Here is a 26,921-nt window from a genome sequence, read left to right as displayed (position 1 = left end):
CATAATTTTTACATTTTTTTGAAAGTTTATTGAATGAAAGCAAAAAATGTCGGAAATAGCATCAAATTTTAGAATAAGTTTAGATTTGTTCGAATTGGTCACTTTTGGCACGAATTATGGCCTTCAAACGGCCAATGAAACTGTCACACGCTGTCCGAATGTTGCTCTGCGATATTTTGGCCCACTTCCAGCGAAGTGCTTGCTTAAGGTGATCGACACTTTTGTATTTTTTAGTGCAAACCTTGCTTTCCAAAATACTCCAGACACAATAGTCCAACGGATTGGTATCCGAAGATTTTGGTGGCCATTGTGCGCTGGAAATGAAGCGAGGAACCTCATTTTATAATCATTCCTGGGTGGCGCGTGCTGAGTGCGATGATACTGAGTCCTGTTGGAATGTCCAAGGTCTGCGGCAAAAATGTTTGCGTGCCCAAGGCTTTAATATACCCTCCATAATATTTTCGCCATAATATTCGGAATTTATTTTAATGCCACGGTCGATTAATACGAGCGGAGAGCGACCATCGGCTGTTATGGCGGCCCACACCATCACCATGGCTGGCGCTTCAGTTCTGGTGGCCAACCGAAGGGGCACATTTTCAGCTGACCTCTTTTAGCAAGTAAACACGATTATTTTTTTGTTTACAAACTGCTGGGCAACGAATGTTTTCTCATCGGCAAATTCGGCAGTTCAGCAATTTCGGCCAAGCGAAGCAACTATTTAGCTTTTTTCAGTCTATTTTCTATCTGTTGCGGTGTAAGATCTTGCAATTTTTGGAATTTCAATGGCTTTACCCCGAGCTCATTTTTCAATATTTGCCGAATGGAATACTGCGATATGTTCAGCTCATGAGCCATTTTTCGGCTACTGCGACGCAGGTTTCGATCAAGTCGTTTCATTACTTTTCGAAACATTTCTGCTGATGTTGCTGTTTTCTTCCGTCGACTTCCTTGACGTCGGGCTACGCTACCAGTATCACGGTAACGAGCGATGTTACGAGACATAAAAGATTTATTCATATTTAAATGCTGGAGTGCTCTAACCATAGCCACTTGTGGTTATCCAGCCAAATATAAAGAAATCACTCTATCACGCTTGAATTCCATCACGAATAACTTTTTCTCTGGTAAATTCTCACCAAAAGGCTTTGCTTTTGTACGCTTGTAAACAATATAATGAGCTGTCAGTGGAATAATTTTAACAGCTGTCGGACGAGTGGCTTAGAAATGACAGCAGTCTGAAGTTGGTTGCAGTTGTTTCATCTCACCCTGTATATACCTAAAATGCACAGACTACGGGGAATATATATCCGAAAATGTTCGAAAGTGTGTAAGAGGGGGGAATGCCCTCTCTAATATTCTGTATTTTTAGCCTAATTATTTCGTGGGTTATTTCTCTTCAACGCCGAACCCAATATTCAATATTCGATCTCCGGCCACTATTTTAGTTTCCGATAATGTATGGTCTAAAGGAAGCTCTTTGCTTAATCCCCTAACAACATATAAGTGAATAATAATCCCACATTTTCTCATGTCACGCCAAATTTGAAAGGTCAAATGTTATGCTTTGAAGAAATCTAAATCTAAATAAAAAGCCGGAATTTTTATATCATCAAAAGCCAAGCAGTTAACCAGCTACTTTATCCAATATCGAGTAACTCCAAGATCTGCTCCAGAATAAAAATCCAAAAAGAGGCAAATCTAAACACAGGCATGCCATAGGCATAGCATAATAAACAGCTTTACAAGCAATTACAAATTGATTATTATTTTTACAAAATACCATAACAAAGCAGCAGAGAAAATGAAACGAAAAAGAGGAACAAAAAAAACAAGAGAAAAACTGAAAGGCAATGCGGAAATCACTTCGACTTAGATGTCGATATGCCAGAGCCAGTTAAGTGCTGCAGATACTTATGATGCGATCCGAAACTATCCAACACACCGCCAATGGTGGGTGTTTGAGGGCAGATCTGCTCAACTATGAGTGCATGAATGAAAGTCAGGGAGAGGAGAGAGGTGGGGGGAACTTCGCTCTTGTATTATTGTTCCTCCTCAAAGTTATCATAAATAGCTGTTGGTTCTTCAAAATGAAAACAAATGAAGTTGCTGGATAGCTGTTCTGTGCCACTGGCTCCCTTCTTTGCATATGGAGCTGCTGATGGTCATCTCGCGGAAAGATAAACGATTTTGCGGGTGGCATATCAATCTATGCGAAAATAAATTACCACAACGCACAACGTTTAAGCAAATAATGAATAATGAGTTATTTATAAGCGTGTTTATGTAGCATATAAAGTTGCAATTACCGATGTGTGGGGATGACGAAGTGGTGGGAAGGAGGGAAGGAGGGGTATGGAATAAAAATAAAGAATGAGAATCATGTAAAATCATTGAAATATTGCCGAAACAAAAAGTAGAGGCATTTGAAAGGTCTTGCATAGAGAGAGAATTCCATGAGAGGTATTCTGTAGGCAGAAGATCTTAATTTATGGTAACATAGTTCAGAGCGCGGATTGAAACAAGGAATATATAGGGAGGGTGAGATCAAAAAAACTGCGACCAACTTCAGACTGCTGTCATTTCTGAGCCATTCGTCCGACAGTTGTTAAAATTATTCCCGTGACAGGTCATTATATTGTTTAAAAGCGTACAAAAGCAAAGCATTCTGGTGAGAATTTTCCAGGAAAAAAAGTTATTCGTGATGGAATTCAAGCGTGGTAGTGTGATTTCTTTATATTTGGCTGGAAAACCCCCAAGTGGCTATCGTTAGAGCACTCCAGCATTTAAATGTGAATAAATCTTTTGTCTCGTTCTCGTACAATAGCTCGTTATCGTTGAATTGGACAGTATTGACAAACTGCTTCGAAACCCTACCCCATTAAGTGTCAACAGTTAGAATTTTCATAGCACAGGGCTGGGGGTATACATGTGTCGGCAAAACCGACTGATTCTATTTATTATGTTTTAGCATATTTTGTTTTCAATATTGGTTTGTAGATGGCGTTCCGTAAAAATTTAAATTTGTTGTTGTACATACATAGCTGTCCAGTTATGGCTAATTTAAATGTTCCCCACCTAATCACGAATATTTTTTTTCAAGGTTTTCTAATTCTGATTTCGCACAACGTTTTAGTTCGCATAAATAGAAAACATAATCGTCTCCATGTGTATGGCGCCAAAAAAGTGTCGGCCGATTAAAAAGTCGACAGATTATAATTAATTGGTTTTTCTCAGTTGTTGTTGTTGTACTCATGCAGCTACTGGATTGGTCCATTTACTTTGAGGGTATCATCGTACCTGATAAGGCGAAACTATTTTCTTTAGTAAATAGTTTTTTTATGTTTTTCGAGTAGATTAGACATGGAATTTTGCAACAATGTTGCCGATGAGACGATTGGCGATGGATGAGAAGGCGGAGCTAATACTTATGTTGAGATTATAATGTGGCACAGTGGGGGAAAGTGTAGTGTAAAATTAGTGGTGATATTTCCTATTATGAATAATAGTAATAATAATAATAATAATAATAAAAATAATAATAATAATAATAATAATAATAATAATAATAATAATAATAATAATAATAATAATAATAATTATAATAATAATAATTATAATTATAATAATAATAATAATAATAATAATAATAATAATAATAATAATAATAATAATAATAATAATAATAATAATAATAATAATAATAATAATAATAATAATAATAATAATGGTTCTCCGATTTTTCATCATAAAATTGAACAAAGAGAGGATTGTTATGAGTTATATTTGAAATTACTAAAAAAAGGATCTTCAATATATTCAAAATATTATTGGCGCCCAAGCTGCAAATATAATCTTCGATACCTTCATAATTGTAAATCTGTCGATAATTGCTGTCCATTCCACTGTCAGAGAAGCTCACAGAGAGTCAGCTCCCAATCCAAAGTCCGTATAAAGAAAATGTGCTCGAGCCATACTTTGCCATAGCATTATTGCATCATGTGGAATGTTTAAAAATAATAATCATTTCATAAATATGTATTAAAATACAAACACACACACACACACACACAGAGAGACACATGCGTGCGTGTTAATGTCTTTCTACTGATAACCTAGATTTTTGTTTTGATTTAAATTTATGGCAAAGATTTAATAGAAATAATTAACTATGGACTATGTGGTAATGAAACGCAATTTAGTTGAATGAATTTTATAGAAAAAAAATTTCAAATATTTTTTTCCAAAATTGCTTTGTAGCTTTTTTCAAATATTCAGTTTTTTATGTATTCCATACATTTATTCTTGTATTTTTCTCATTTTTACTAAGTCTATTCATGTACTCACTCACTCTCTCTTTCTTCTATTCTCTTTTTGACCAACTCTCATTAGTTGCATTTTTAGTAGGGGTGACTAGTTTTGGTGAGATAAAAAAACTGCAACGAAGTCAAACGCCATAATTTTTACATTTTTTTTTAAATTTTATTAAAAGCAAAAAAGTTCGGAAATAGCATCAAATTTTAGAATAAGTTTAGATTTGTTCCAATTGGTCACCTTTGGCACGAATTATGGCCTTCAAACGGCCAATGAAACCGTCACACGCTGCCCGAAATTTGCTCTGCGGTATATTGACCCATTGCCGGAGAAGCGCTTGCTTGAGGTGATCGACACTTTGGTATTTTTTTGTGCCAACCTTGCTTTGCAAAATACTCCAGACACAATAGACCAACGGATTGGTATCCGGAGACATTGGTGGCCATTGTGGGCTGAAAATGAAACGAGGAACCTCATTGTGCAACCATTCTTGGGTGGCGCGTGCAGAGTGTGATGGTGCTGAGTCCTGTTGGAATGTCCAAGGTCTGCGGCCAAAATGTTTGCATGCCCAAGGCCTTAATAGCCCCTCCAGAATATTTTCGCAATAATATTTGGCATTTATTCTGATGCCACGGTCGATTAATACGAGCGGAGAGCGCCCATCGGCTGTTAAGGCGGCCCACACCATCACCATGGCCGGCGCTTGAGTTCTGGTGGCCAACCAAAGGTGCACATTTTCAGCTGACCTGTTTGGTAAGAAAACACGATCATGTTTTTTTTGTTTACAAACTGCTGGACAACGAATATTTTCTCATCCAAATTCGGAGAAAACCAATTTCGGCAGTCCACCACTTTCGGCCAAGCAAAGCAACTCTTTAGCTCTTTTGAGTATATTTTCTTTCTGTTGCGGTGTAAGTTCTTGTACTCGTGGATATTCAATGGCTTTACCCCGAGCTCATTTTTCAATATTTGCCGAATGGAAAATTGCGATATGTTCATCTCACGAGCCATTTTTCGGCCACTGCGACGCGGGTTTCGTTCGATCAAGTCGCTTCTTTACTTTTCGAACCATTTCTGCTGAAGTAGCTGTTTTCGTTCGTCCACTTCAGGCTACGCTACCAGTATCACGGTAACGAGCCAATCTCCGAACTCAATCAAAGTTAGACAATAATATTACGATGTACCAAGCCTGGTTTCTATACTTTTTTAATGTTTGAATGAAAGAATGAACGAATTGTTTTGGGAGACTATAGCTTGATGTTTGGAAAACTTAGATAGAACGACATTTTTAAAATGTTTGTCTCCAGAGAATATTTTCTGTGATTCTCATAAGGTCTTCTTCTATGTATGGAACACCTTTTGCAGGTCTTCTATAAATAGAAGATCTTCTATAGTACTCCCATGGGTCATGTACGAAATATGAGTTTCGAATGCGGCTAAATTTTTAATTTTATTCACTGCCAAAAATCTATGATGGAGATTAGAAAATATTCCCCACAAAATCATGTGAATTTTGGAAAAATACGTTTTTAGAAATTATTTTCTTTATGCCATGTACGTTTTTTTATGCAATACATTGTGCATGCAACATCTGGTTGCAAAAATCCAAAAAAAAAAAAAAAAACGCAAAACTAAAATCAAAATTTCAAAATGAAATGATGTCATTCCGCAAAACTTCTTATGTATACAAAGCTTGTTCTATGGTCCGTAAAAAAAGGCATGCTAACAAACATATGTATAAGTCAGTATATATTATGTTCACAGCTTGCATCTGATGCATTTCGGAATGATTGATTTCGCGCTAAAAGAACCATTCGACTGACAAACAATTGTTTATTGCCTGGCAGACAGACAGACAGACCGCCTAACTGGGAGGCAATGCAAGCCGGCAGGCAGTCGGCCAGCCATGCCGTGCAGTTTTGAATTTGTGCAAATATTTAATTGATATTTCTGTTCTAACTCAATCACGACACATTGTTTCGTTTTTTTTTTGTGGTCAAAGTGTGATAATTGAACTAATTTCTGTGAGGATTTTGTTTATAATACACAGAAGTGGCATGGAAGTAGCAGAAGGCATCATCGGATTTTTTCTTCTGTTTTCTTTTTGTGGTATTGGCTAACAATGAATGCATCTGCCAATTTATGCCACATTCAATAATGATGATTGATGAAAATTTGAATGTGTTAACTTGAAGGGGGAGGATGATGATTGGAGTAATTTTCAGATAAATATTAAGAAACAATAAAAAATGTAGTTTTATAGAAGAAACTGTAATTTATAAAATTGGAATTCCGTGCCAAGAGACTAAGAAATCTTTAAAAAGTTACTAATTTTTTTTTTGCTTAAAAAATATAAAATTATAGCCATACATTTGGGAGCCAAAATGTAATATAATATTAAAAGTTTTAAAAAACTCACCAACTTTTTTTATTATTTATTATAATTTTTGAATGTATGTCATCTATTTTTGACATTTCGAATTCCGACCGTTTTGCTAATTAATATCGTTAAAGATCTAAGAAAAACATGTTTGATGAGAAGAGCGACATCTTGATATCAAAACTCTGCCCTAGAAATGAATAATTGACCTCTATGTTTTACTATTTCCTCTCCCGTTCTTTTCTCTCCGAGCGAATTTCACATTTTTTTCTCTTTTTCTAGTTCTATAAATGTATAAATAATCATTAAAACAAAGAGAGGCAAAGAAAGGGCAAAGAGCGCCATCTCGATATCAGTTTGTTTTTGGTAGACATCTAGCTACTTAAGTAATAACAATTTGAATGAAAGGATGAACGATTTTTTCTCGAAGAATGAATTTCACATTTCGACCCTTTCTTAGTTATGCCATTGAAAGACTAAATTAAAGTACTTGATGTGAGAGCGACATCTTAATATCAAAATTTTGCTGTAGAAATAAAAATTCTGGAGGGCATATATATTCGCTAAAGGCACTCTGAAGCTCATCAATGAGCAGGGGACTTTCTGAAGCTATAAATCGATTAACTTTTAAAGCTTTTCTGTAGACCTAAGGTCTTATGAAGCTGTTCTCAATACAGAGGGCCGTTTAAACTTTTTTAAGACAGAAGAACTTCAAAAGCTCTTTTAAAGAGAGAAGACCTTTAGAAGATCTTTTAAAGACAGAAACTGATCTGAAGTTCTTCTATAGACTGAAAAGCTTTTGTAGCTGTTCTATAAAAGTTGATATTCTATAGATAAAAGTCCTTCAAAACCACCTCTATAGAGAGAAGACCGTTGGAAGTTATCCTATAAACAAGAGCTCTTCCGATTTCTTGGTCAAAACACCATTTGCAATACTCCTAGAGATAAATGACTCTTTGTAGCACCTTTAGAGATAGAAAACCTTTTGAGGATCTTATGTTGTTAGAAGACCTTCTGAAGCTATTCAATATATAGATAGCCTTCTTCTATAGACAGAAAACAACCTGAACTTCTTTTATAGACAATAAAGGGTAGACGACTTTGTAAAAACCCTTCTATAGGCAGAAGACCTTCTGAAGCTCTCCAATAGACGGAAGATCTTCTGAAGCTCCCCTTTAGACAGAAGACCTGCTGAAGTTGCAGATAGAAGATCTTCGGAAGATATCCTATAGACAGAACACCTTCAGAAGTTATCCTATTGACAGAAGACCTTCTGAAGCTGTCCTAAAAACAGAAGACCCTGTGAGGCTCCTTTATAGACAGAAGACCTTCTGAAGCTGTCATAAAAACAGAAGACTTTCTAAGGCTCTTCTATAGATAGAAGACCGAAAGCTCTTCTATAGATAGAAGACCTAAAGCTCTTCTCATTCTAAAGCTCATATTTATATAGAAGACCTCATAAAGCTCTTCTAGAGATAGGAGACCTTCTACATATCGCAACATTCCATTCGGCAAATATTGAAAAATGGGCCTTTAGACAGAAGACCTTCTAAAGCTCTTTTATATACAGAATACCTTCTAAAGCTCTCATAAAGACAGAAGACTTTCTAAGGCTCTTCTAAAGCACTTCTATAGATGGAAGACCTAAAGCTCTTCTATAGATGGAAGACCTAAAGCTCTTCTGTTGATAGAAGACCTAAAGTTCTTCTAAAGCTCTTTTCCGGATACAGGATCTTCTGAAGCTCTTATAAAGATATAAGACCTTCGGAAGCTCTTCTAAAGATAGAATAACTTCTAAATATCTTATAAAGATACAAGACCTTCTAAAGCTGATCTATGAATATGAGATCTTTTGAAGAAAGACAAGAGACCTTCTTAAAGTTTTTCTTTGGGCAGAAGCCTTTCTGAAGCTCTTTTGTAGAAAAAAATATTCTCAAAGCTCTTCTGTGGACAGAAGCTCTTATAAAGATCTTTGAAGATATACGACCTTCTGAAAAACTCTCAGGGATATAATATCTTCTATAGGCCTTCTCTATATAAAATACCTTCTAAAGGATCTTCTCTCTACAAGCGACCTATTGAAGGATCAATTTAGGTTTCTATTAATGAAAACCCAGAAGATTCAGAAAATGTCTTATTGAAGATATTTTCGAAGACCTACACGGGGTCCAGATAAAAGTCCCGTAGAAGGCTTCTCCGGATAATCCCTCACAAATGCCCCATTCTCTATAGGTTACCGTCGAAGAAATCCCAGAAGATTTTTTACAAATGTATTTTTGAAGATATTTTCGAAAACCTACAGAGGGCACATTATTAAAAAAAAAAAAAAAAAAAAAACGGAAAAAACACTTCTCCGGATAATCCCTTATAAACGTCCCATTCAATTTTCATTTATTTCTTATTGAAGATATTTTCGAAGTTACCTAGAGAGGGCCTTTATTCATTAAAACCCCGTTGAAGATTTCCCTGGATAATCCACTACAAACTCCTAATTCTCTATAAGTTTCCATCGAAGAAAGCCCAGAAAATCTTCAGATGTTCTATATTCATAAAAACCTCATAAAAGACTTCTCCGGATAATCCCACGCTAACGCGCCATTCAATTTTAATTTCTTAATTAACCATATCTCGAAAAGTAGACCTATCAATTGTCGAAGACAAACGCCCCATTCAATTTTCATCAATATTGAACATATTTTCGAAGTTACCTAGAAAGGGCCATTATTTATTAACTACCCGTAGAGGATTTTTCTGGATAATCCACCAGAAACTCCTCATTCTCTATAAGTTTCCATCGAAGAAAGCCCAGAAGATCTTCAGAGGGTAATTTATTCATAAAAGTCTGATAGAAGACTTCTCCTGATAATCCCTCGCTAACGCGCCATTCAATTTCTATTTCTTAATTAGCCATATCTCGAAAATTAGACCTATCAATTGTCGAAGGCAAAAAAAGAATATCTTTCTAAATCAAAGATCAAATCAATGCAAATTGAGCAAAACTAAAATTCAAAAAAGAAACACCGCCAACAGATGGTGTTTTGCGGGCGTTTTTTTTAACAAGAATTTATTTGACTCGAAGAGATCACCCACAATTTGGAATACAAAATAAAAAACAAAACCAACAACTCAATGGTTGGAGCTTCAAAGCAAACAAACAAAAACGAACGGGTAAGTGTAGGTGTGTGCGTATGTTTGTATCTTGGGAAATGTGTATAACCTCAAAGATAAACAAAACAAGTGAATATTTAAAACAGATCCTAAACAAAAAAAAAAATAGTAGAGCGAACGCATCCCAAACAAACAAACCGCAATACCAAAAATTTTGAATAAGAAAAAAAAAACTAAACATAAATGAAACCATAACAAATTGGAGAATGAAAAAAAACAACAACAACAATTTTAAAGAAAATAAAAATGAATGAATGCAAAATTTTTTTTGAAATTTTGTTTCAAATTTTTGTCAACATATTTAGGTTAATTTTTGAAAAAAAAAAACGAGTAAAAAATTAGTAAGTTCTGCCTGGCCGATCTTTGAATACGATCCATTATTTGGAACAAATTTGGAAATTTTCAAAAAAAAAAAAAAAAATAGAATCCTTTAAAAATTCTCTTAAAAATACCGAATACAGAATATTCCGGTGAATATTCTACCTAAAATCGTCAAAATATCGAAAATAGGGAGGTACCTATGTATGGGGCTGTACGAAGACCTAGACCTGCAAAGAAAATTTTCCGTCATAGACTATAGTACCCATTAGGAACTTCAAATACGAAATTGGAAACAATTCCGGTGAATAATGTCGCTAAAACCATCAAAATACCGAATATAGGGAGTTACAGTTATATGGGGGCTATACCCAAACATGGTATACAGCCCATTTTCAAAATTGCAGACCAAAGACACATTTGAGTAAAATTTTATCAACCTACTTCAATTCGTTCGGAAGTTAGAGTGATTGCCACAGACAGACGGACGGACAGACATAGAATTTTATGCTGATCAAGAATATATATTCTTTGTGGGGTATTTTTTGATTCTCTTTCCGACCGTATTAATTCTAATAATTATGACACTTGTTGTGAAAAGAAATGTTAAGATTTCATCCAAAAATTGCTAAGTTTCTCTCTTAAACATATGCATCAATTTGATATGTTTGAAGGGTTTTAGTTACATTATAACTTGCCATTTTTGATTATTCGCCTGCCGACCATGCCCTCTGCATTCCTCACAATATATTTTTTTTTTTTGTAAATTCTTAGAACTGTGTTACGGATCAATTGGCCCAACATTGATCAAAGAGAAGCAGAGAACGAAAAAAAAACGGAAACATTGTTTACCCCAAAGGCCACAGCAACACCAACAACAACACTAGTGCATACCAATATCATCTTGTAATTAAGATCAAACTCCTCAATAAGCAAATAATAACACGTTCCAATATTACATACACATACACTCCTATAATGAAAATGATCTCCAATCATCGAACTGAAGGGAGTAAAGGGAGGAGGGGAAAAGAGACACGGTAGTTGTGTTTATGGAAATGCTTGAGAATGTACTTCATTTGTTTCTGAAGATGAGATGAGATACCACACAACAACAATTACTCCCCACAACTACTCCACATAAGTGCTCTTCCTTCTTACAATTATTGCACATCAATAATTACACAGACACACACTCATGCACGAATGCTCACCCACAACACTCCTCATTTCCTATTGCCTGCCATTGAGAGATCAATTCTCAGCTCTAGATGGGTGGCTGGCCGACACTCTCACACCCAACACTTGTTGCATTCACAAGAGTCATTTGAATATTGTTGTTGGCGTTGTTGCTTGATTTTCTTTCTTTTTTTGTTATTGTATCATTCATTCCTTTTTTGTGTATTTAGTTCATGCATTCATTCATTGATTATTTCCACAATGGGACTTGCTTGGATTTGTGATAACGTTGGCTGTTTGGTTGTTCGGTGCTGTGTTGTTGTGTGTGTGCGTTGTGCACTCAGTTGCAATTGAAGAGAGCGCTCAATTTGAATAATTTAAGAGATGAAGAGAAACATTGAATGGTATCAATATGCATTGATAGGCAAAATAATAATAACAAAAATGCATTTGAATTGGAAAATATTCAAAGGAGAACTAAAAGAATAAAGAGTATTTAGACTTATTGATGAAATTGAAAGGCAATGTGGTAAAATGGGGTTTTAAATGTTAGAGAAATAGATAATCTGAAGAGAAATGAACTTTAAAAGAATAATAAAGGAATTATGACCAAAATAAGAAAATTAAATATTCGTTTAATAAAAAGCGGAAATGAAACACTCTAATAATGCGATAAACTCAAAAATAAAGAAGTTATGGTCAAAATAGGAGAATCAAATATTTATTATTAAGAAACATAGTGAAATAATGAAAGAGAAATTCTCAAGAGAATTTTAATATAATTTTTTTGCGACAACTTGTCGAAGAAGTGGGTCGATAAAGTCCACATTCAAATCAGATAACTATTTAAGAGAAATATTTAGATATACTAAGTTCGAAAATAATTTTTCGCAAGTTATGAAATATAAAAAAATGTTTGCCCTTTGTGGGGAAGGTACTACAAGAAATGGTCCGATATTTTCCTTATCCACACCAGATCTTGTGTAAATAAAAATTTTGCGATGAGTGAAAATTCAAGAGTATCTGATGATTATTTTGTATTTTATGAGATATATAATTATTCTAAATTTCGACCCTTTGTGGGGGAGGTATCAGAAGGGTTAGGCCGATATATCCCATCTCCACAGCTGATCTTGTGTTAGTAAATATATTGAAATGTGCCGAGTTTGAAAGAAATCGAATGCTCACTTTCCGTTTTATGAACCTCATAATTATTCATATTTTTGAACCATTTGTGGGGAAGGAACTATAAGCAATGGTCCGATATATTCCTTCTTCACACCAGATCTTGTGTAATTAAAAATATTGATATATGTGAAAATTAAAGAGAATCTGATGCTTATTTCGTATTTTTATGAGATATATAATTATTCAAAAATTTGACCCGTTGTGGGGGAGGTACCAGAATTGATGGGTCGATTTGTACCATCTTCACACCAGATCTTGTGTTATCAAAAATGTTGGCATGTATGACATCTGAGGAGAATCTGATGCTTATTTCGTATTTTAGATATATAATTATTCAAAATGTTGACCCCTTTACAAGAAGGAGTGGATCGATATGTACCATCTTCACACCTGATCTTGTGTTATCAAAAATGTTGGCATGCGTGAAATTTCAGGAGAATCTGATGCTTATTTCGTATTTTATGAGATATATAGTTATTCGAAATATTGACCCGTTGTGGGGGAGGTATCAGAAGGGGTAGGTCGAAATCTACCATCTTCACAACAGATTTTGTGTTAGTAGAAACATTGAGATTTGCCGAGTTTGAAAGTCATCGGATGCTCATTTCGCGCTTTATGGGATTTATGGTTATTCAAAATGTTGACCCCTTTGTGGGGGAGGTACAAGAAGGAGTGAATCGATATGTACCATCTTCACACCAGATCTTGTGTTATCAAAAATGTTGGCATGTGTGAAATCTGAGGAGAATCTGATGTTTGTTTCGTATTTAATGAAAGATATAATTATTGGAAATATTGACCCGTTGTGGGGGAGGTACCAGAAGGGGAAGGCTGAAATCTACCATTTTCACACCAGATCTTGTGTTAGTAGAAATATTGAGATTTGCCGAGTTTGAAAGTAATCGAATGCTCATTTCGCGTTTTATGGGCTTTATGGCTATTCAAAATGATGACCCCTTTGTGGGGGAGGTATAAGAAGGAGTGGATCGATATGTACCATCTTCACACCAGATCTTGTGCTATCAAAAATGTTGGCATGTGTGAAATCTGAGGAGAATCTGACGCTTATTTCGTATTTTATGAGAGATATAATTATTCGAGATTTCGACCCCTTGGGAGGGAGGTACCAGAAGAGGTGGTCCGATAAATTCTATATTTACGCCAGATCTTGTGTTAGTAAAAATATTGAGATGTACCGAATTTGAAAGTAATCCAACGCTCATTTCGAGTGTTATGGGCTTTATGGTTATTCAAAATGTTGACCTTTGAGGGGGAGGTACCCGAGGGAGAGGTCCGTTCAATTCGTTCTTTTTACCAGATCATGTCTTTGTAGAAATACTGAAATGTGCAAACTTTGAAGACAATCGGAATCTTACTTTAATTTTTATAATTGTTATAATTATTCAAAATTTCGACCTTTTGTGGGGGAGGTACTTCATCGAGAGGGCCGTTACTGTCCATTCTCGCAACTGGTTAGTGCTAACCAAAACATTAGGTTTTGGTAAATTTGCACATCATTTATGTTTTTTTTTTTTTTTTTTGAAATTTTTGACCTCTTGTTGGAGAGGTACCAGAAGTGGTGGACCAATATTACCCATCTCCGAACTCGATCCAAGTTTGGTAATAATAGTACGATGTACTAAATTTGGGAGAAATAATCTATTTTGATTTTCAACCAGAGAATAGGATGTAAAACTCAACCTCTTTACTACCCAAAAACAAATTCGGAAAATTTTACAAAAATAAAACTAAAGCCAAACAATTAACCTTGAATTGAAAGCATTTAACCAAATTCAACTAACTTGCCAATGTTGAGTGTAGGGAAGAAGAAATTTAATCCTTTTTCAGCACCACCACCACCTCGTCGGCCACCAACACAGTGTGTAAGTTGTTGGTTGGGTATTTTGCGGTTAAGTATCACTCCAGAGCAGTTTTATTGGCAGTCCGTTAATGAAATCGAAGATAAACGGTCTCTTCCAGAGAAGAGGGTAAAACAAAAGACATTAATGAAGAAAAAAGTGTCAACAAAGACGCAAAGAAGAAGACGAAGACGAAGAAAAAGATGTGCAGTTACGAGAAGTTATGGCCTTTGGAGGCACGAAAACCACAAAAAGAAAAGTAGTTGTTGTCGTTGTCGTAATAGTGGCCGTGGCCAAGTACATCTAACGGCATAAACAGGCAACATGATTTGGTTGTTGTGATTTTTGCTTTGTAGGTTTTACATGCTTTCAGTCGGGCTTTTTTCATTCATCAAGTTCAACATTGATTTTTGTATTAAAAACTGGATTTGTGTTTTATTTTTAAATTGAGAGAAACATCTAAGGGATTTTTTTTGAGAACATTTTTGGAAGAATTAGACTTGAAGAATTCTTAAAAGGACTTTCGGAGCAATTAATGTGGATTTTTTCAAAGAAATTTTGAAATTATTTTTTTAAGAATTAAGAATTCAAAAGAACTTTCGGCCAAAAAAGTGCGTTTTTAAAGAAATTTTTAGTCATTTTTCGAAAAGACTTTTTGACTTTCGGACTAAAAGAAGTGGATTTGAAAGAAATTCCCTAAGGACTTTTTGATTAATTTTTTAAAGGACTTTGAAAACTGGAATCGTGGATTTTAAAAAGAATTTTCGAAAGGACTTTTTGAGCAATAATCGAAATACAAATCGTACATTTTTTGACTATTTTTTTAAAAAGACTAATTGAACAATAATCTTGGCTTTTTAAGATTTTTTTGGTGGAAAAATGTGAATATTTTTAAGAACTTTTCAAAAGAACTTTTTGGTTAGAAAATGTGGATATTTTGAAGAACTTTTTGGCTAAAAAATATGGGTATTATGTACGAATTTTTAAATGATTTCTAAACATATATTTTGGACTTTTTAGAGAATATTTGGAAAGAACAAACGTAGTAATTAGGCAGTACTAGTGAATTTTTTAAAAGGACTTTCTGAGATACAGTCAAGCATTTTTTAAAGAATTATTCAAAAGGGCTTTGGGAAAAAAATCAAGGTTTCTTTAAATATTTATTGAAAGAAGTTTCAGATCAATAATCATGTTTTTAAAGGACTTTCTGATTTACTTTTTAAAGGATATTCTGACTAGAAATCGTAGATTTTTTAAATATATTTTTTTTGAAAGGACTTTTAGAATGAAAATCGTGAATTAAAAAAAAAAAAGAAAATGACATTGCGCCTAAAATCGTGAATTTTTTAACTTTATTTTTTATTTATTTATTTTTTTTAAAAGGAGTTTTAAAGATTTCTAAAGGACTTTCTCACCCATTTCTTGTAAGGACTTTTTGATTAATAATCGTAGATTTAAAAAAAATTAAAGGACTTTCTAAACAAAAATAGGAGGATATGAAAGAATTTTCAAAAAAAAAAAAAACTTTCAGAGTAAAAATTGTGGATTTTTAATAATTTTTTCAAAAGGTCTTTGGGACTAAAAATCTTGCAAAAGGACATTCCGAATAAAAATCGTGGATTTTTTTAAGAATATTTTAAAAGGACGTTGGGACAAAAAATCTTGGATTTTTAAAGAATTTTTGAAGGGATGGGACTTTCTGACTAAAAAATTTTTCAGAATAAAAATTGTGGATTTTATCACATTTTTCAAAAGGTCTTTGGGACTAAAAATATTAAAAAATGAAAATTCAGAATAAAAATCGTGGATTTTTTGAAGAATATTTTAAATGGACGTTGGGAAAGAATTTTTGAAGGGATGGGACTTTCTGACTAAAAATCGAGGATTTTTAAAAGGAATTTTCCTTCTAAACAACAAATGGGTTTATAGAGAATTTTTCAAAAGGACATTCAGAATAAAAATAGTGGATTTTTTTAAGAATTTTTGCAAAAGGACTTTCTGACCTAAACTTGGGTACTATTAAAGAATTTTTCGAAAGGACATTCAGAATAAAACAATCAAGGATTTGCTTTAAGATATTTTCGAACGGACTTTGGACTTGATTGATTCGTTGATTTTTTAATTTTTTTTTTTTTTGAAAATATGTTTCAGAGCAATAATTGGGCATTTTTAAAGGATTTTAAAGGAGTTTTTAAAAAAATTTTCGAAAGGAATTCCTGATCTACACTCAATGTTTTTTTTTTTAATTTTTCATAAGGACTCTGGGACTAAAAATCTTGGATTTCTTTTTAATTTTTTTAAGAAGTTTCAAAGGGTTTTCTGACCTAATTTAGGTATTTAAAAAAAAATTCAAAGGGAATTTCTGAACTACAATCAAGGACTTTTTTTAAAGTATGTTTTGAAAAATAAGCGTGAATTTTTAATACCTCAGCCATATGGCTACAGAGGGTATATATCATTTAAAAACATTTTTAAGGGAATTTTTGAACAAAATCGGTGGTTATTAAAGAAATTTTAGAAACAACTTTCAGAATTAAGAATTAATCCAAAGAACCTTTGGGACAAAATTGTGGATTTTCGAAAAAAAAATTTTAAGGAGTTTCAGAGCAATAATTTGTCTAATAATTGTGGATTTTGTATTTTTTTTTTTTTTTTTTTGAAAAGGAGTTTCGGAGCTATAATCGGGGATTTTTAAAGGGATTTCTCACTCATTTCTCGAAAGGATTTTTTTTTGACTAATAATCGTGGATTTTTTAAAGAAAACTTTTAAAGGACCTTCGGGACGAAAATCCGTTGGTTTAAAAGAATTTCAAAAGGATTTAAGGACCAAAAATCTTGGATTTTTTAAAGAAAATTGTTAAAGGACTTAGGACCAAAAAATATAAATTTTTTAAAAGACTATCTAGATGAAAATCCGTTGTTTTTAAAGTATTTCGAAAGGACTTAGGAACCAAAAATCTTGAATTTTTTAAGAATTTCTTTAAAGGACAAAAAAGTGATTTTTAAAGATTTTTTCGAAAGGACATAAAAGTCGTGGTTTTCTAAACATTTTTTTGAAAAAAAAAAAAGTTTAGAGCAGCAATTGTGTATTTTTAAATGACTTTCTGAATCTTGAGGTTTCTCTTGGCATGTGAGATTGGGATTTAAAGATGGTTTTAAAAAAATTTTTTTTAAAGGACCAAAAACCTTTTTTTTATGAATTTTTCAAAGGGGCATTGGAAGTTAAAATCGAGTTTTTTTTTAATTTTTTTGAAAATGATGTTTGAGCAGCAATTGGTAATTTTTAAGGACTTTCTGAATCTTAAGGTCTCTCTTGGCATGTGAGATTGGGATTTGGAGATGTTTTTAGAAATGTGTTCTATAATTGTACGAAAAGTACTAAATTGAACTAAGTTTGATATTGGGTTGTAATCAGATATGGATGTCACTGTTGATGACTGTGGCTCAGACATGGAGTTGGATGGTTTTGGATATGCGTACTATAATTGTACTTAATGGTACTAAATTTCGTAATGGAGTAAAGAGCTAATATTCTGAAATTTAATATTTAGGTCACTGTTGTTATCTTAGGTAGAGATATGGAGATATGGTTTCGGAGATGTGTACTAAAATTGTACGAAAAGTACCAAATTGTACTAAATTTGGTATTGGCTGAAAGATTAGAGCTGAAATCCTGAAATTTGATATAGAGGTGGTGATGTCTAGGTTAGAGAAAAGGAGGTGGTTTTGGGCATGTTTGGTATAATTGTAGGAAAGCTGTGGTAATAAAATTTGCAATTGGTTCTTGGGATAGAGCTGGATTTCTGAAATTTGATATGGAGACCACTGTTGGTACATAGTTTTGAGTACTAATTTTTTTTTTTTTTTTTGAAAAGTACTAAATTTGCCTTTGAGTGAATGGAGTGAGCTTGAATTTTGAAATTTGATGTTGAAATTGTCAATTCAAAAATTGAAATTTTCAATTCAAAAGAAAAATCTGGTCGAATCTCCCTCTTCTTGGCATTCCAATTATATTTTAACATTTTTCTTTAATGATTAAAAAAAGCTACTTTACATGAGATTGAATGCAATTTATCAATGAATGGGAAAGGAAATCGCCTAGCTGATATTACAGCAGAACAATAATAAATACAATATTTATTTCTTTGTTTCTAATTTGTTTAAACAAAACAAAAAAAAAAATGTGAGAAAAAAAATTCAATTTCAAATGTGATACATTTTTAATGCAACCGATACGAGATGGCATGTAAAACTGTAAGTCAATACGTCCAAGTGTGTGTATTCGTGTGTGTGTGTGTTTGAGTGCATTGGGGCCACTACAACGGAACTTCAATTTATCAATGACGGAAACACGCGCCAATTTTCTAAATATATATATCACGAAGTAGTGTGACTTGATTAATAAATAATTGAAGGCTATCATTGTTACACACACATCTATACATGTTTGTAACACACTATTAATGAATGTGTTGCCTACTTTTGGGGCGATAATGCGCCACACATAATTAATGTCACATTTACATTGTTTTTTTTTTCTCTCCCTCTTTTCCCGTTAATAACGGGGTTAACAACACGAACTAATGTCATTTCAAATTATCAGTTTTTTTCTCTCTTTGAATGAACACAACAAAAAATTATGGAAACCAATATACATTATTTTTTATGAAATTGTACCCGACCGGAAATTGAATTTAATTGTAGCTTATTTTTTTGGTTCATCCTTGTTTAGAAAATATTAATAATTTTATTTTTTAATTACTCTGTGAGGTGACGATTTTGAATTTGGTTTTGAAATATTTCACCAAGGGTTATCAATGAAATATTGAACTTTTATTTTTAATGTATTTTTTTTGAAAATCATGGAAGTAGCTGATAAGGCATTATTTTTGGTTATATTTTTTTATGTGGTTCTGCAAAAAGAAACGTCGAAGCCAAAGAAAAAAAATCTGAGAATAAAATTTTTAGAAGTTGATAAAAAATCAGGTCGGGTTATCTCTTTTTGTTTTGGAAGACGCAACAGAAGCAGCAGACAAAAAAATACGAAATTAAAAACTAGGTTGATTGGGTCGATCTTGGGCAAAACTTTTCAGAATGTCAGGTCAAGGCCTTAAAATTATGGGAAAAAAATTATTAAAAACAGAATTGGAGAAATGGATTGTTGCCAAAAAAAATGCCAAACATTTTTTTATTTTTGTTCAATTAAAAAAATTTAAAATTTTAAAAAATATTTTTTTTAATTTTTTTTTAATTGAAAAAAAAAATAAAAGAAGTTGGCATTTTTTTTTTTTTTTTTTTTTTTTGCAAACATACATTTCTCCAATTTCTGCTTTTTAATAATTTCCATAATAATTATAAGGCCTTGAAGGCCTTTGAAAAAATATAAACATTTTAAATTTAGAACAAGTAAAAAAGCTGTACGTTCGGCCGGGTCGAACTTTGAATACCCTCAACCATTTGGAACTAATTTGGCGATTCTCAAAAACAATAAAATCCGTTAAAAATTCTATTAAAATCTTAAAATTACCAAATGTAGCTGTTATATTAGGGTCTACATAACGACATGGACCTGCATAGGTAACTTTTTTCATAAGCCTCTACAATATTCAAAAGCGAAACTTAAAAAAATCGGTGAATGATGTAGCTAAACTCATCAAAATACCGAATATCTGGAGGTACGAAGCCATACGAAGACGTAGACCTTCACAGACAATTTTCTGTCTTAGGCTGAAGTGTTCATTACGAACTTCAAATACCAAATTTGAAAGAAATCCGATGAAGAATGTCGCTAATATCATCAAAATACCGAATATCTGGAGGTACGAAGCTATACGAAGACATGGACCTGCACAGACAATTTTCTGTCTTAGGCTGTAGTATCCATTACGAACTTTAAATACCAAATTTTAAAGAAATCCGGTGAAGAATGTCGCTAATATCATCAAACAACCGAATATCGGAAGGTACCGTTATATGGGGGCTATTCATGATGGAATTCTGGTTTTCTCCGATGAGAAAACATTGCCAAAGAGGTCAGCTGAAAATGTGCACCTTCGGTTGGCCACCAGAACTCCAAAAGCGCCGCCCATGGTGATGGTGTGGACCGCCATAACAGCCGATGGTCGCTCTCCGCTTGTATTAATCGACAGTAGCATCAAAATAAATGCCGAATATTATCGCGAAAATATTCTGGAGGTGTATTAAAGCTTTGTTAGGCACGCAAACATTTTGGCCGCACAACTTGGACATTCCAACAGGACTCAGATCCATTGCACTCAGCAAGCGCCATCCAAGAATGGTAACCAAATGAGGTTCCTCGCTTCATTTTCAGCGCACAATGTCTACCAAAATCTACGGATACCAATCCGCTGGACTATTGTGCCTGGAGTATTTTGTTGGAAAGCAAGGTTGGCACTAAAAAATACCAAAGTGTCGATCACCTCAAGCAAGCGCTTCGCCGGAAATGGGCCAAAATACCGCAGAGCTACATTCGGACAGCGTGTGACGGTTTTATTGGCAGTTTGAAGGCCATAATTCGTGCCAAAGGTGACGAATTCGAACAAGTCTAAACTTATTCTAGAATTTGAAGCTATTTCCGACCTTTTTTGCTTTCATTCAATAAAATTAAAAAAGTAAAAATTATGGCGTTTGCCTCTGTTGGAGTTTTTTTATTTCAACCTGTACATACATAAGCATACTCTTATTTTCTATAACATATTTTTTAAATATTACTAGTTTTTAATTTAAAAAAATGCGTCCTATTTGTGCTTGTCGATATTTTCAATTTTTTTTTATTTTAGTTAAATTAAAAAAAAAATCAAAAATTTTGAATTTTACAATTTTTTTATTTTAGTTTAATTAAAAAAAAATCAAAATTTTTGGATTTCAAAAAAAATATATTTTTTTTCGCAAGTAAAAAAATTAAAAATTTAAAAAACCCTACAGAATATGTGATTTTCTCAGGCTCTAATTTTTTTCCCAAGTAAAAAATTAAAAATTTAAAAAAAAAACCTACAGAATATGTGATTTTCTCAGGCTCTTATTTTCTATACCTTATTTTTCCATATTATATATTTTTTTTAATTTCTCCTTAACTCCATTTTTTTCTTTAAGTATTCTCTCTAACACCCTTTTGCATTCTAACTAATTCCGGAAATATAATATACATGTTGTACACTGATAGGCCATAACACCCATGGCACTCAGTCATCATTTTTTTGTAGATTGCTTTTAATCATCACCAATGTCTGTCGTCAGTCAGTCAGCCAGCCAGCCAGAATTTTCTTTATTCTTTATTGCTGGAGTATGCCACTGCCGTTGATGATGAATGGCGCTGGATACCAAAAACAGTTCACTCCACTTCATCAAATGCAAGTTTTCAAGCTTTTTATTTGCTGCTGATTACAATGCATCCATGCTAAATAATGTTAATTGTAATGCCCAGGCGACGACAACAGTTGTGGAAAGTCAACGATTAAGACATAGTTAGTACTCACTCCTCCATGACAATTTCTTCAAGTCCGTCCTCCCGTCCGTCCGTCTGTCCTTCATTTCGTTTGTAAGTTGTCTGATAGTTGATGTTTTCATTTTTTTCTTAGGTTTTTTTCTTTCTTTTTTTTATTTCATTTGACCCAATTTTTTGCTGTTATTGTTTTCGAAAACATAAGATTTTTGTTTGTGTAATTCTGTTTTGATTATTTTATTAAAATGCATTTTTTTTAATTTTTATTTTCTTAAAAAAATAAAATTTTTCTAGAAATATGTAAAATTAAGAGATGACATAAATAAACTCTCTTAATAATCAACGGAAATACACGATTTCATCAAAATCTCTTGATAACGGAGAGAACTCGAAAAGAGCACTCAAAGAGAAACACTTAAAATGAGAATTTTTAAGAGATCATTGCAATTCAATTGGTCAGCATCATGTAGCGGTGCCTATTTTATTATCGATAGCTCGTGCTCGTTTTAACGGTATGTTTCAAAGAGAAACATGGAGGAAGAGAAATTTATGTTTGGAAATAATTTATGAACAAAACTGTATGTCTCTTGCGCTCGTTATAAAAGCCTAAATAAACGAAAAAATAAATGTTTTTTCGTCTATTTTTATTTAATTTGCAGTTTTTAATTTTTATATTGTCTAATCATTAAAAAAAAATAAGAAAACATAACAGACTAGTTTAAAAAAAACATATCCTCGCAATAAGATGAGATAAACACAAAAATATAAAGAGAGAGTTCTTTTGTGGAGAATTTCCAAACAATGTTTTAAGAGATTATCTGATAATGATTATCAAAACAGAAGAACTTTGTATGAATAAGAAAAAGCATATTCTCGTATTAAGCTCAGATAAACGCAAAGAGAAAGAGAGTGATTTTTTGAGAGCAGGGGTGCTCAAGAAGAAATATCTGTTTTCAGTCAAATTTCTCTTTGCTTATTTAAATCAAGAATAAAACAGTGTTAAGTCATTATTTATACAAATATTTTTTATCCATTTGCTTTATAAACTATATTGGCAAACATTCGTGTTTAAAAACAATTAAATAGAACCGTAAAATATAAAGAAAAACAGAATTTTAATTTTCTATTAAATTATCTCTTTTTTTCTCTTCATGTTCTAGAACACGCTTTTGAGCACCCCTGTTTGAGAGGAAATTTTAATCTATATTTTAAGAGATGGATTTCTTTATTAAAATCTTCAGTATTAGAAAATTAATTATTTCATTGTAAAATGTTATTAATAGTGAAATAAATAATGTAGCATCAAAAATAAGGAAAAAATGAGGAAATACTAAATACAACATATCGAAATATTGACTAAAGGTCCGATAAATATTTGGGAATTATGGCTGAAACAAATAATATCGCATAGTCTATTTTTGGTTGTGAATATTACGAGGGGCTAGTGCGTGTCTTTTTTGTATAATTTCACCCTTTCTGAGTGGCGAAAGGTTCGAACGACGGTGAAACCATAGAGTTCATCTTTGAGTCCACATTGGTATAATATAAATATCCACAAATTTTAGTCTCGACACACTCTAATTAAACTCGATTGGTTCTAAAAATGAAAATATCCAAAAAAAATAGCCCTTATTTTTTTTTTCTAAAATTTATATATTCGAGGTGTTGCTAACAGTTGACAAACTTAATATAGCCTCAATAATATGGAGGAGGGTAAAAAATAATAACTCAGAAAAATATCCATTTTCTTCCGAATAACTAATCAATGCCCTATTTTTATGTCTTAGATACCTGAGCTTTAAATTTGTATACCCTCAAAACAGACTAGATTTTTTTTATTTATTTAAAAAAAAACGATTTTATTTATTTTTTTTTTGATAAAATCAAATGACTATATCCAAAACACTTGCCCTTTTTTATATCCTCCACCATTGTATGGAGGGTATATTAAGTTTGTCATTCCGTTTGTAACACCTCGAAATATACATTTTAGACCCCACAAACTATATTCTTGAACAGCATTAAATTCTATGTCGATATAGCGATGTCCGTTCGTCTTGGAAATCACTGTAGCTTCCGAAAAAAATGAAGTAGGTTGATAACATCTTACTCAAATGTCTATTATGTCTGCAGGACTTTTGGTATTGAAAATGGGTGATGTAGGTCCACGTTTTGGTATAGCCCCCATATAATGGTACCTCCCTTTTTTCGGTATTTTGGTGATTTAAGCGACATTATTAACCGGAATTGTTTCAAATTTGGTGTTTGAAGTTCTTAATGGATACTACAGCCTATGACAGAAAATTGTCTGTGCAGGTCCACGTCTTCTCAGAGCCCTCACATAACGGTACCCCCCAATATTCGGTATTTTAATTATTTTACCGACATTATTCACCGGAATTGTTTTAAATTTGGTATTTGAAGTTCGTAATGGATACTGCAGCCTATGACAGAATTATATTCTATATTCTGTATTTTGATGATTTTAGCGACATTATTCATCGGAATTGCTTCAAATTGGGTATTTGATGTTCGTAATGGATACTGCAGACTAAGGCAGAAAATTGTCTGTGCAAGTCCACATTTTGGAATAGCCCCCATATAATAGCACCTTCCTATATTGATGATTTTTTTTTTCAAGTTTCGTTTATGACAAAAGTTGCCTATACAGGTCCACGTCGTCGTTTAGACCCTAATATGACGGCTAAATTTGGTATTTTTTAGATTTTAACAGAATTTTTAACAGATTTTATTTTTTTAATTGCCATATTCGTTCTAAATGGTGGAGGGTATTCAAAGTTTGGCCCGTCCGAATTTACACTTTTTTTTACTTTTTTTTAAATATAAAAAATATATTTAAAAAGGAAATAATAATATTTATTTTTTATTTTAATGGCTATATATTTTTTTTTTTTTTTTGTAAAAATTGGCCATGTGAAATTTAAAAACTATTTCATACAGATAGGTTTTTGAACAAAAAAAATCAATTTAATTAAAATATAATTAAATAATATATTAAAAAATAATAAAAAATGAATTTTTATTTAATTTGGTATTACTTTTTTAAAATATAAAATTATATATGGGAAAAATAATAAAAAATAAATTTTTACTTTAATTGCAATAATTTGTTGTAAAAATTTGACTATATCATTTTGCAATAAAAATAAATTACGAACTATTTCATATAGATCGGTTTTTTGAACGAAAAAATATTTATTACATTAAAATATAATTAAATTATATATTAAATAATACAATAAAAATTTATTTATTTTTTTACTTTATTTTAAATATAAAATAAAATTATATTTTAAAAAAAGAAAAAAAATTTTATTTTATTTTAATTGCAATATTTTTTTGTATAAAATTAGGCCAAGTAAAATGTAAGAACTATTTCATATTGCAATAAAAATATTTAAAATTCCCTTACATATATATTATAACTCCATGTGTTAAACCATGTTACCTTATGCTCAGCATAGGTCAAAATAATTGTATTTTTTAATAAATTTTATTTTTAAAAATTTGAAATTGTTTTCGTATCAAATTCAAATTTTTGTACCACTTTGTACCACTGTATTCAATTTTAATAACCCAAATTTATTATAAATAAATAAATTTAAATAACCCAACATTTCAGTGTGCACTCGCTCTCTAATCATTTCCAAAATTACAACAAAAAAAATTTAAAAAATTTTGGGTTAGGCTCACTAAATTTTGAAAAAAAAAATCAACAAAAAGTACTTCTCCAATGCTAGATATAAACATATCGATGGAGATATTTCTCATATCGATATTATCAGAAATTAACATGACAAATACCCAAAATCCCGTTTTTCACACATACATAGATACATATATGGACACATAGATATATATCTACATATATTTTAATTAAAAAATATTGACACTGAAGTTTGAATCCAATACAAAAAATTATGTCAACAAAATATCGACAATCAGAAATTTTTCAAATTCCAAAACAATGCACTTTTTAAATTTGAACTTTTTTGTTTATATTTTGTATAAACTTACCTTTGCATCTGCAAATTGGCCACTCAGCAAGACGAGGCACAATACCAAAAACACTGACTTCATTGTCAGCTGTTGTTGTTGTTGTCTATGCCACTTGGGGGTGGCATTTGCACCCAAGAGACCCAATAGGCCTCTGGGCAATGGCAGCATCGTGTTGGACGTTCTTTTTGTTAACCGTTTAGACGCGTATCCGTTTTGAATTTGTTGTTATTATTATATTCTTTAAAAAAGTTTATTTAAGGGTGGAATGTTTATTTTTTTCTAACATCAGCTTTTCTTTGAACAAGGTAGAAAAGGACACTACCGTTGCCACAACACTATGGGACGAAAAAAGGAAAAAATATAAAATAAAAAAACTAACCGTTACAAACAAAAAAAAAAACAATTTTTCCAAAAAAAAGACAATGCCTTAAGGGAACCAAAAAAAAAAGAGAAAAACCAAACAAAAAATACAAAATGCAAAAAAAAAACAAAATTAACCAAAAAAAATTGTCTGTCAAACTAACACAACTCGACGTTAGGCACTTTTAACATACACTGATTGCGGTCTTTATTTTGTTTTCAGTCAAATCGATTTCAACAATGCTTCTGTTTTATTATTTTTTTTTTGTTCTTTCTTTCTTTCCTTGGGTATACGACAGCCAGAAGAAGAAAAATACGATCGTCGTACACTCTCCCTACATGGAGATCGACAAACGTTCGAAGTGTTACTAAACATGCGGCCAGCCAAAGATTTTTCATGCTGCTCCCAAAGCCCAAAGCCAGCCACCAATACCCATGCACGAGCCAGTGCTGGTTGCATACAGGCGCACACAGTGGCACGAGGCGAGAAAAACGAGTGCACTCACACAGCCATATGGCCACCCATACACACACACACACACACATTGCGCCATGCTCTGGCTGATAATGGCTGGTTGGGCTTTCAATGTGGTTGTATCTGATGCCTGCCTGCCTTAGAGGTTCTGCGACAATTTTACATATATAATTGTTATTTTTTTGTCTGATTTCCCGG

General features: G+C 32.5%; 1 protein-coding gene across 2 annotated transcripts in view; it reads right to left on the bottom strand.

The window, feature by feature from the left end:
• Positions 1 to 26,622, bottom strand: part of LOC101895032 (collagen alpha-1(III) chain) — a 60,647-nt gene extending 34,025 nt beyond the window's left edge. The window contains exons 1-2 of one of the 2 annotated variants that reach the window (XM_005183672.4): positions 26,413 to 26,622; positions 25,907 to 26,223 (exon numbers count right to left, since the gene is read on the bottom strand). In XM_005183672.4, coding sequence (XP_005183729.1) covers positions 25,907 to 26,056 — 150 coding nt within the window. In that variant the 5' untranslated portion in view covers positions 26,057 to 26,223; positions 26,413 to 26,622. The remainder of the gene's footprint in view (positions 1 to 25,906; positions 26,224 to 26,412) is intronic. The other variant, XM_005183671.4, reaches the window with a different exon arrangement.
• Positions 26,623 to 26,921: the final 299 nt, after the last annotated feature.

The sequence above is a fragment of the Musca domestica genome, unplaced genomic scaffold, assembly GCF_030504385.1.
Source record: "Musca domestica strain aabys unplaced genomic scaffold, Musca_domestica.polishedcontigs.V.1.1 34, whole genome shotgun sequence".
NCBI lineage: Eukaryota > Metazoa > Arthropoda > Insecta > Diptera > Muscidae > Musca > Musca domestica.
The sequence above is the reverse complement of the archived record's forward strand: the minus strand, read 5'-3'. Positions and strand labels throughout refer to the sequence as shown.